The sequence below is a fragment of the Myotis yumanensis genome, unplaced genomic scaffold (assembly GCF_028538775.1).
Source record: "Myotis yumanensis isolate MYYU_CA2020_CCGP unplaced genomic scaffold, mMyoYum1.0.hap1 SCAF_13, whole genome shotgun sequence".
In the NCBI taxonomy this organism is placed as follows: domain Eukaryota; kingdom Metazoa; phylum Chordata; class Mammalia; order Chiroptera; family Vespertilionidae; genus Myotis; species Myotis yumanensis.
Genome location: NW_027223764.1, coordinates 56,768,791 through 56,780,474, shown reverse-complemented (window position 1 = coordinate 56,780,474; position 11,684 = coordinate 56,768,791). Strand labels below are relative to the sequence as shown.

Genomic DNA, 11,684 nt, shown 5'->3' with positions numbered 1-11,684 from the left:
ACCTACACGACCTTATAAAAAGGAAATGATTTCTGAAAGTGAAGTTTGATTAATAAGTATGTGTGATAATGGAGTTTTGTACATAAAGAATGAGGAAGTTTCAAAGAGGGGATGGTTAGTCTGGCCACATGATCTTGAGTTCACTGCCATGCCTGCCTGTGAAATAAACATAAAGCATGAGGTCTCCTCCATGACTGTAGCCCAGAGCAAAACACTGGTGACCCCACTGTGGTGTCCACCCTGGCCCCCACCCTGTGAGCAGTGGTTGCTGTTTGCTGGCCGCGCTCCCGATGGACTCTGCATGGTGATGCTGTGGTTGGGGGGAGGGCTCCTTGCAGGGAGCCTGGACAGTCTGGGAGCTTTCTACACTCTTGACAAAAGCACAACAAACAAACCTTTCTTGTGCTGAGTCAGTGATGGCAACTGAAAAGTCAAGGACACAGACAAAAAGGCACCTTCTCAAGGTCAGTATCTTGCAGGTCAGTCTTGAGCTGTTTTGACTGCGGAGGTTTTTGCCCTGTGCCTCCTGCCCCGAAGTCTCCAGCTTGCACAACTTGCTCCTGTTTACACTAAGAGAGGAGCACTTTCCAGTTAGTGTGGGGCTCAAGAAGTCATTTCGAGGACAAAGTCCTCTAAAAATATTGAGAGTGAAGCAAATAATGCTGAGAATGAAGAAGCTATATCCTTTGGACATGTGGGGTGGAAGGAAGTTATAATTGAAGACACAGAATCACTTGCTTCTACAAATTTTTGGTGAGATAATTTGCATCTCAGCTACACATCTAGCTGCTCCTATGCCTTTGGCTCAGTAGTTTCCTCACCGTACAGAGAGAATCAGAATACCCACCTCTCATGCAAATCTGTGCCCAAAGCCCGCCCATGTTAGGTTGTCAATCTCTGTGAGTCACATCGGAATCTCTTTTTGAAAATGCCTTCTTATTTTAGCTGGTTTCAGATTCTTAGAGGAACCAGCTTCAGTAGGAACTGGACTGAATGGTGCAGGACCTGTCCCACCGCCAGCGGCATCAGGAAGTGCTGTGTCGGGACTTCTCATCTTTGTTTTTGTTCTGAATCCAGAGCTGTTTGCTGAGGCATGGAGGCAGAAGGTGTCTCAAAGGCTGAAGACGGAGCTGAGGATCCAGGTCCCAAAGCTGGCCAGCCCGATGTTGCTCAGTCTGACGCCCCCCCTGGAGTGCAGTCCCCGGGCCCCACGGCTCTCTGGGAGACGGTAGAGAGGAAGTTTCTGGAGTATCAGCAGTTGGCTCATAGGAGCCCGGCTGACCGCCAGGAGAGCCTGCTGCGCCTTCTCCCACTGTTCCTAAAGGTCAGTATTGTTATTTTTGATGCTGTATCACCATACAGTGCTCTTGGGATACTTGTGGAATGATTGGAAGCTGAAGTTGTTGATTTTCATATCATTGTAGTGGTCTCTGGTTGCTTAGAGGAGAAGGTTGTGCTATTCAATAACGAGTCAAGCGAGGCTCATCTCCAGGATGGGGAAGGGCTGGGGATGGGTGAGCAGATGACTCTGGAGAACTATTATCCCTTTAGCTAAAGGAGCTATATTGTTCAGCCGAAATCCCAGCATGAAGCCAGAGAAGAGACCAGCTCCTCCGGGAGCTAGGAAAGCAGTCTGTGTCTTGAGACAGGAGTCACAGGATGGCTGATCATCTCAAACACCAGTCCTGCCAGCACCAGGGCCTCAAGTGCCAGAACACCAGATCATGCCAACCGTGCAAACGGAGGTGCAGTCTGTGGGAGCATGAAGCAGTGCTCCCTCCCACAGCCACAGGCGCCAGGAGAGTCCACTGGGCCGACGCTCTGGCTCATGGCAGCTGCTGGCGGTTTGTGGCAGGTGGCAGCTGGTGGTGGCTGGTGGTGGCAGGTGGCAGCTGGTGGTGGCAGCTGGCAGCTGGTGGTGGCTTGTGGTGGCAGCTGGCAGCTGGTGGTGGCTGGTGGTGGCAGGTGACAGCTGGTGGTGACTGGTGGTGGCAGGTGGTGACAGGTGGCAGCTGGTTGCAGCACTGGCATAAGGGTTTTCCTTGTCTCAGAACAGAGCTCCCAGAGGTGAGATCTGCCTCGTGTTGAATCTACTGAAGGCTATTGTACCATTGGAAATGCATCTTTATGAGGACTTAGTTTTTGCTTGACTATTGATTTTGAGTTATTATTAAAAAATACACCTCTAGCCAAAGAGCAAAGAATATGGGCTCCCTTTCACATTGAAAGTAGACTGAGACAGATGGGGCGTAGGCAGGTTTTATTGGAAACCCCTTTGCTAATGTTTCATCTAACTTATTAACCAGAAATATTTAAGGATTTCCAAAGATGACTTAGGCATTGAATACTTGGGCATGTTCTTGGTTAAAAAAACAAAAACAAAAACACACCACACATGCCAAGTAACTTGTTCATTAAATCATTGTTTTCCTCCCCGATTGGGACTTGTAAACCCCATTCATCCCATTCTACAGGCTGGATAACTGGGACGTTGGGGATGTACTGGAAAGAGGGACTGGGCTAGGAGATGGCTCAGGTTTTATTTCTAGCCTCCCTCCCCTGACAGCCCCCGTGTTTGGAGACAGCTCAGTCTCACCCAGTTTTCAGATCAGTGTTGCCTTCTGAAAGGAACACCGTGCGCACGCAGCCTCCGCCCTGAGTGAGAGTCCCTGGCGTGGGGTGGGTGCGGGCTCATCTGCGTGCTGTGTCTTCCCCCCAGCCTCACAGCCCGGCTCTGATGAAAGTGCTCTGAGTCTGAGAGCCAGGGCTTGGCACTCGCTTACCCTCCGGGTCTCTGATTTGAGAATTCCTTCATTTGTTGTACGAAAGTGTATGAAGCATCTAGACTCTGTCCCAGCGCCTGGGCTATGAGAATAAAGGAGACAGAGTTTTCCCCTTATGGAGACTCCATCCAAAGCAGAGGCTACGAAGTCACACCCAGAATGTGCTTTATTTGACTTGTAGGGATTAAACATGAATTACTGGCCATTTTTTTTCAAAATAGAAAGCATTTACCGGAAAATCAGTTGTCCAGTTTCTCTGGAAAAACTGGTAGCTGTAAAACCAACAGCATGGAGATGGTTAGGGGCACCCCTCTCAGACAGAAGGTCTTGTTCCCTCAGTTCACCCAGTGTCCCACGCCCTAACATGTCACCCAGTGCACCTTCCTCACTTATGTCACCGCACCCTGTAGGCCTCTGAGCTTGGACCCCATGGTAGCGCACAGTTCCTACTATAAGTGAACCTTGAGATTGGTCTCTGTTTCCCAAACCTGGTCCTGGGAGTTGCAGGCATTATGGCCCATGTGTTCGACCAAAGAGAGCAGGCTCCGCCCTGGAGCCATTGCTTAGTAGCTGTGCACCCTTGAGCAAGTTACGAAATATTCCTGACCCTCAGTTTCTCATCTGTAAAGTGTAATGAGCAGCACTTTGCTGGGAGACTGTGAAGGTGGATAAGATGATGATGGTGAAGTCCAGGGCACATGGAAGCAGACACCATCCCGATGACCTTCCCACCAGCTTCCAGGACACTAACTCCCACGTGTAGTCTGAGGCCCTGTCACCGCGATTCCCCGAACCATGGACACCTGCCCTGTTCAGGGTCTCTGGAGTCCACTTCTGTGAACCCTGGACAAGGAGGGTATTACAGGCTTTTAATCATCTCTAAACATCGACATTCTTTTGTTAAGTCCTACATGTCTACCAACATGTTATTTCTATTAAGTGCTGACTAATGCCGGAGCCAGAGCCATGCCCTCAGGCTTCTTAATGAAAAGCTGATGGTGGAAAGAAATGGGGAATGTAGGTGGTGTTCAGGGGTAGCGCAGGTAGAACCTGAGCTGCAGATGAAGACAGAAAACAGCCACTGGAACACAGGTCCTTGTAACCTCTCTCATCTAGATTTTATATTCATAGGACAGTGTTCTTTCAGGTTGTCTATGAAGACCTTGGAAATATCAGGACTTAAAGTTATGCCATGTCCTGTGGAATGTGGCCACTGACCTCAAAGCCTCATGCATGTATTGGCTGTCATGGAAACCATGGCCCAAATGGACTCAGAGACTCCTGAGCAGGTTTAAGAGAGTTCTGGAATAATTTGTGTGGCAGATCGCAATTCTCTATACCTGGCTCTTTTCATTTTGGGCCCAAGGAAAATTAAGATGATCTTGAATATTCTTTGCTCTGACACAATGAACACAAGAAATTTTTGAGTTGTTGCCCCTACTCAGAAAGGGTTATGTCCCTGGGTGATGGGATCTGATTACACTGGGCCAGACTCTATCAGACCCATCACAGAAGGGGTGGTCCATGTGCAGGCAGGGCTTTGGCGAAGGTCATGGTGAAGGTCATGTCTGCCCTACCTCAGTGGCCACCACTTGCCTAGACCTGGAAAGTCCTGAGTTTTGACAGCTCGTGCCTTGCAGCGCTGACTCCCCGGAAAAACTCCCCAGAGGGACTTCTGTGGCATCTTCTCCCCAAATAACTTCCCTGTAGCCTCTAGCTTTCTCTCATATCTGACTCCTCCAAACCCACGGCAAGGACACTTGTCCCCCAACCCCTGTCATTGTTTACATGTACATCTGCATTACTGCTAGGCAGGTACAAACATGGTTGGTTTCACATTAAATTCTAGTCCCATTGTCTCATCTCCAGAGTTAAGAACAACTTAGTGTGTTAAGGAGTGAACCTACTCAGCTTTTGGCTGCTGTTTTGGTAAGAAGGAATTGCCAGGTGGAGACTCAGGGCCCTGCAGCCCCAGCAGGGAGCTGCCCCGAGGGGAGGAGTCAGACACCAAGTTTCCAGTGAGAGCTGAGGCTCCTCCCCCCGCCCGGCCATCACTCCCCCTGGGAGGTCATGGGAGAGTCCTCAGCCAGGGCTGCAGCTGGTGAGACTCACCCAGGCTCTTTGCTCGGTGTTTTCAAGCCCTCACACTAACCCCGGGAAGTGAGGCCATTTGTATCCCACTTTATACACGAGCAAGGAGAGGGTTAGAGATGGTATATAATGTGGCCAAGGTCACCCAGTGGTTAGTGGAGAGCAGAACGTAAAACCTGGCCAGTCTGCGCAGGCCTGTGTGGTGAACCACCGGGCTCCCTCAGGCAGTGCTGCGGGGCCGAGCAGAGCAGAGCACACTTGTTCTTTCCTGCCCCTGACCCACTGGACAGGTGTCTGCCTGGCTAGTGCCTCCGCTCCCTTTGGGCACAAGAAAATGCTATCCCTCCCCATATGATGCTTGGGTAGCTGCCTCCACGTGCAGAGTTGGAGGAGGGTAGCTGCCTCCAGGTGCAGACTCGGAGAAGGTTTGCTGCCTCACAGAGGAAACAGCACAGAGCCAGCGACTTCTCAGTGGGCCACTCAGCTCTCAGGAAGGGTGAACCTGACTGCTGTTCTTTTCCTGCTGAGAGCCTTGGGCTTCGTTCTTCTAGGAAGCTTTCCATCATGGACTGCTGGCCCAGAGGAGAAGGCATCCCCTAGCCAGCATGGGCAGGTCCTGCTGGCTTTCAGTTGAGGATGCTCTGAGGCAAAGGGAGCCACTGCAGGCCCTCAAGGTGCACAGAGATATTCCATAATAATAGCCAGGGGGAGCTAGAGCTGTGGATGCAGTTGTGGGAGACAGTTCTTAGAATACACACTTTGAGAGAGAGCAGGTGGTGAGCTAGGGAATCCCCAGCAATTAGTGGAAAGTTCCTCACTGCCTGGGACAGACAACCAAGGGGCTGGACACATGGGAGAAAATAAAAGGAGACCTGTGGGTGTGAGATGCTGCAAAGGAGTTCGCGTGGCGGCCTTTAAGAGGCAGCATCGTGTCCCTTCCCGTGACTCCACGTGCCTTTGTGAGGGCGCGGCTAATGGAATAAGGCAGAAGTGACATTTCCAGACCCCGAGAGACTTGTAGCTTCTTCTGTCACTTGGGATATCCATTCTTAGAACCCCGCTGCCATGTTGTGAGGAAGACCAAGCAGCCCCACGTACAAACCTACGTGGAGGGGAACCAAAGCCCCTGGTCTCGCAGCCGCGCTCGCTGCCCACAGCCAGCACCGCCTCGCCAGCCCTGTGAGCGCCCCATCTCGGAAGCCGGTCCCTCAGCCCCCGTCAGCTGCCCCAGCTGACTGAGCCAGAGGAATCGCTGCCTGCCAAGCTCTGCCCAAACTGCAGGCCCTTGGCCCAAATATCTGATTGCTGTTATTTAAGCCACTCAATTCTGGGGTGGTTTGTTATATAGATGAGCAGAACAGTTGGCAACGTGCGGATGAACGTATTTATTTCCTAGTGTGGAGTGATTGTACTTGGAAGTGAGAATGTGTGTGCATGTGTGTATGTGTGTGCATGTGACCACGTAAGGCAGAAAGGAAAGCAACGAGCTGCCCGGGCCTGGGACAGCTCCTTCCCTCCTGCCTCCACAGGAAGTGGGGGCACCAGCACATGTTCTTAGGTTAACTGCCTGGCTAGGGGTGCTGAGTTCATGCCATTAAGTGTGCTTAGTCATTCTCATGGAAACCAAGCATAGACCCAACTGCCCATGAATGAGAGGTTAGTAACATTAAGTGTAATAACAAGGGCGACCAACAATTATTTCCAAGTGCGGTGCCCAGAGAGGATGGTGAGGGTCAGTACCCCCCTTGCCCATCCTGAGTCTACGTGCTCAGAGCGGGGCCTGGGACATGATTTATTCTTATTTTGGGATAACAGCATTTGGTTGTGCTAACAAAATCTTAGTGCATCACTTTTTTACTTACAAAGGAGAGAGTAACCGTCGCACTAGCAGGGACACTCATGCAAGTCTTGAAAGGGTTTTGAGTCCTAAAGACCAGACCACCCAGGCGCGAGGCGGGGAAGCAGGAGTGACAGTGCCGCCTGCTTGGGAGCCACAGGCCGCCTGTCACTGGGAAGCGGGTTCTCCCGGCTCCTCGCTGGCCCTTCCTTGTTTGCCACCGGCCCGCAGCATCGTTTTCGCCCTCTTGCTTCCATGCGAGGGGGCAGCAGGAGACACAATGGTGCCGCTTAGATAATGTGAGTTTTTAAAATATTGAGCAATATCCTCCCAGCATGCAAGTCCCAGTTTGAGGAAAAAAATTTAGGTCCTTCGGAAGCTGCCTTAACTCTTTGGGGTCTCCAGGGTCTCATTCAGTGAGTGGCTGCCTCCGAGAACGGCACCCCAGTGGCTCGAACGAGTTAAGGCGGCTCCCAGAAGTGCCCACGGAGTCCCAGGAAGCAGTGCGGGCCCGGGGGGAGCTGGCTGAGGGTACAATTACTGTTCAGCTCGCAGGGGCCCAATTTGCTTTATTGTAGCGCTGCCTGGAGTCCCACTGCTCACAGACGATCTGATGCTTCTGAGTCAATTGCCCGCAAAGTGGTCTTTGAGGGGTTTGCCAGCGCAGGGGGGAGGCACAGGGCTGGCGGGGAAGACATAGAATTCTCATTCCTGAGGAGGAAAATGGCCCTCCCACAGAAGTTCCCAGTCAAAGGACTGACTTTTTCTTTTCGGGATTAAAGTTTCCGAGCGATAGCGGGTCCCCAGGTGGGAGCCGTAAGCTTCTTAGACCTGTGCATGCTACTTAGGATGCGCGAGGTGAACCCGCTCCTTGTGCCGCTGCTCCACTGGGGGCCGGGCTTCCTCCTGCGCAGCTCCAGTTTCTGTAAAGTAGGAGCAACAATAATGCCGACCTCAGAGGGTGGTTGGAGGATTAGGGGAAACAATGCAGGTAAGTGTTTGGGCCAGCGTCTGGCTCAAGACCAGCACACGATGCATTTGGCCATCACTGCAGATGGTGGGTTTCATAATCATGTGCTCCCTTATCCAATGTTGGTTGAAGGCCTACTTTAGTGCTTGGCTTTTATCCAGCATTTTTGTAGTCTTAGCACAGTTCTGATGGAACTCGTTTTTATTTACAAAGGAAAGAGGCAACTCCGTTTATGGGCAGAAAATAAAAAACAATTTTCAGATGCAAAGCTTTTTTTAAAACAAAATAAATGCTCAAGTACTCACTGCCCAACATAAAGTGTATCGCACATTTCAGATAGACTAAAGCCAGCTGTGCACGCGCTCAGGCACCCACTCACCCGCCCTCCTCCGGCGAAGCCTGCCCCGCTGGTCACAGGGGTACATGCGCATCTGGGATATGCTCACCTCCTAACACATTTCCCAAAGGGCTTCCTCCATCCAGGGCTTGCTCATCAGTTCTGGGTGTGATCCGCAGATACTGCACTGTTTTCAGTGCTGTGTAGTGCTCTTATGTACTAGTAAATATGCCGTAAATTACTCATTCGTGGTCCTACTGGTGAACATTAATTGTTTCCAGTTTTTCCCGATCACGAATAATGCTGCAGCCATATCTCTTGTCCGCGCCTCCACGTGCACAGGTGCCAGCCTTTCCGCAGGGGACCACCTGGGCTGGAGGGCTGGGTGGAGGACATGCGGCCTTTAACTTTCTCGGGCTGGCTAGCTGCTTCCTCAGAGAGGTTCCTCCTTGGCCACTCCCCCAGCAGAGCAGGGCCTCTGGGTCCCACACCTCACCCACAGGCTGCCAGGCTTCTCCTTTTACCAACTTGAAAAGTATGATATACAGTGGGGCCTGGACTTACGAGTGTCCCGACTAACGAGTTTTTCAAGATATGAGCCGTCTCTCGGCCGATTTTTTGCTTTGAGTTGCGAGCTAAAATTCGGGTTACGAGCCAGCTTCAGATACCCCACCGCTAGTTGGCACAGCGAACGTCACAGTGAACGCCACAACATCAGCCCAGCATCACGTGTCTCACTCGTTCACTGTTGATTTGACATATGAGTAATTTGAGTTACGAGCTCCGTCACGGAACGAATTAAACTCGTAAGTCAAGGCCCCACTGTATCTCATCCTGGTTTCATTTGCATTTTCCCAATTATCAGTAATTTGCTATTTATTTTATCTTTTATTAGTGGCCTGTTTCATTGGCCTATTTTTTAAAAATCAGGTGGTTTGTCTTTACCTTATAAGTTTGAGGCAGTCTGGATATTATTGCTTTGCCAGTTCTATGCATTGCAAATATTCTCTACCAATCTGTGGCTTGCCTCCTCATTTTGTATGTAGCATCTTTTCATATAGAGAGGATTTTTGAAGGTTTTTGCTTTTTAACAACTATAGTATCTGTAGCAAGGAAACACATTGAAATGATTTCTCTTCAGAATTTGATGTGTTATTCACCTTCAGTAGGAGGACCTCAGTTTAAAAAACTCGGTCAGGTCTTTGGGCAGGAATAAAACTTACACAGCTAGTAAATGGGTACAGTGAATGCGAGTCCAGCAAAACTGCATGTTATAGCGGCCACTAGTGACCAGGAATGCCCACAGCACCTACCTTCCTGGTCAGCACCAGGGATGGGAGATTCCTGAACTCACGTCCTGGTGTAGGACTAGTCCTCCTTTCTGACTGTGCCCTGGGGAAGTCTCCTCCTCCCAGGACTAGTCCCTCTCTCTGACTGTGCCCTGGGGGAGTCTCCTCCTCCCAGGACTAGAGCCTCCTCTTTGACTGTGGCCTATGGGAGTCTCCTCCCAGGACTAGTCCCTCTCTCTGACTGTGGCCTGTGGGAGTCTCCTCCTCCCAGGACTAGTCCCTCCTCTCTGTGCCCTGAGGGAGTCTCCTCCCAGGACTAGTCCCTCTCTCTGACTGTGGCCTATGGGAGTCTTCTCCCAGGACTAGTCCCTCTCTCTGACTGTGCCCTGGGGGAGTCTCCTCCTCCCAGGACTAGTCCCTCCTCTCTGTGCCCTGAGGGAGTCTCCTCCCAGGACTAGTCCCTCTCTCTGACTGTGGCCTATGGGAGTCTCCTCCCAGGACTGGTGAACTGGGCCTGTGACAACACAGTGCGAAGGGCAAAGACTGGGTGGAAGAGCCATCCTAGAAACAGGATAACTAGAGAAACCAGGGGAAATTCGGAAAAGAGGAGCATCAGTGGGACACAGCACTGATGGGGGAGGAAGGTGAGGGAGAGGGAGACCTGGAGACTCTCTCTTGGGGTTTCCCAGGAGGGCAGCTGGGTGACTGGCAAGGCCCCTCTGAGAGAGGAGATGCAGCTGGTTCAAGGCACTGCATTCGGTGATGCATGTCTGAGGCTTAAGGAGTGCGAGTCCAGGAGGTATGGGCCGTGGGTTGGAGCTCAGCTGAGAGGTGGGATTGCAGGCCTGAGGGCGGGAGTGCAGTGGGAGGAGGGAAGGCAGGAGCGGCCTTGGGATGCACCTGGGAAGTGTTGAGCCTGTGCCGAGGGGTGGCAGGGAGAGAGGGAGGTGATGCTCTGGCCTTGCTCTGGAGCTGTGACGCCTCTGACCAACCTGTTGTGTGCCTTCAGGCCTGGGAGCACTCCGTGGGGCTCATCTGCTTTCCCAGCCTGCACAGGCTGGCCAGCGAAGTATCCAGCCAGCTCGCCCAGGAGATCCAGCAGGTGCTGGTGGGAAAGCCTGCGGGTGAGTGCGGAGCGGTCCTGCGCCCTGTGGGAGCAGCATGTGCTGAAGGCCTTCGGCCCTGCTCTGCCCTTCTGCTTTCTAGTTAGTCAGCGAAGTGCCTGCCAAAGAGACCACGGGCCCAGTCTTCCACCGAGTCCCTTGGGAACAAGGGAAAGGCTAGCAGAGCAGGGAAGGGGGTCTCAAGGAACTGCTGCTCCTGGGAGACACCCCCCCCCCCCCCACACACACACACAGGAGCAGGGCCTCTGGGAGGAAGTGCTGGGCTAGAAGGCACCTGAGTGTTCAGTGGAGAACTCGATCTAGACAAGACTCTGGGTCAGGGCGCGTGTTTTGCTGTGGGGTCCCTGACTCGCAGTCTTCCAAGCACAGAGCCCACACAAAGGCTGTGGAGGGAGCTCCGGGCAGGGTGGCCTGAGCCGGGTGCAGAGGCAGGAACCCCTGTGATGGAGGGGCTGCAATAGAGAGAGTGGGGTGGAGGCCAGTTGTGGGAAGTCTATGGTGAGGAACTTGCTCCTATTACTTGGCAATGGGGAGCCATTGACGGTTGCTGACCAGGGAAGACTGCATGCTAAAGGCTGGCCTCCAAGGAGGGTAACTGGCTGAGTGTGAGGGTGGGTGTAGGTTCAGGCGGCCTTGTGGGGAGGGCAGGAAGTGGACGTCCCCAAAGAGGTGAAGGTAGAGCTCACAGGTGGGTGGCAAGTGGAGGGCAAACTGGTGAGCAAGTCCCTGCATCACCCACTGACACATTTCCTCTTCTCCGCTGTTGTCAGAGCAAGCGCGGGCAGCCGCGGGGCAGCTGCTGCGGTGGAAGCGGGATGCGCAGCAGGACGGCTACCTGCTCCTGAAGTCGGCCTTCCTGCTCTCGGGGACGGACACGGTAAGTGCCGGGAGCCACTGCCTGGCCTCTTCAGCCACCGGGAGGGAGGCCTCAGCTCAGGGCAGGGCGCGGCTCCCAGGGCCTTTCTTCCCAGGAAGCTGGCTTCTCCTCTCTCGCCCTGGCTCCCCTCTGGTGTAGGAAAGGCTTCTGAAATTCTGGGGATTCTGGTCTGGATCCTGCCCTGTCAGTTGACCGCCCGTGACATGCGGCACGTCACTGTGACGGGTGCAGCTGATTTGAGAGTTGGGGACAGTAGCGCCTCAGTGCTGGGGCCGCTGTGAGATTGAAAAGGGCTGGCGTCCCAGCACTGAGTCCGCCCTGGCGACGCCACGGCCACGCCGGGGTGAGGACCAGGCTCTGCTGTGGGGTGTGGCCG

At 52.8% G+C, this 11,684-nt stretch overlaps 1 protein-coding gene across 5 annotated transcripts in view; it reads left to right on the top strand.

Moving 5' to 3' along the window:
* The first annotated feature begins 1,084 nt into the window (after positions 1 to 1,084).
* Positions 1,085 to 11,684, top strand: part of WDFY4 (WDFY family member 4) — a 228,714-nt gene continuing 218,114 nt past the window's right edge. For all 5 annotated transcript variants that reach the window (XR_011473609.1, XM_070433182.1, XM_070433181.1 and 2 more), the window contains exons 1-3: positions 1,085 to 1,324; positions 10,317 to 10,431; positions 11,202 to 11,308. Coding sequence is in view for 4 of the 5 variants with exons in the window: in XM_070433182.1 (XP_070289283.1) it covers positions 1,094 to 1,324; positions 10,317 to 10,431; positions 11,202 to 11,308 (453 nt within the window). In the remaining variant the exon portion in view is untranslated. The remainder of the gene's footprint in view (positions 1,325 to 10,316; positions 10,432 to 11,201; positions 11,309 to 11,684) is intronic.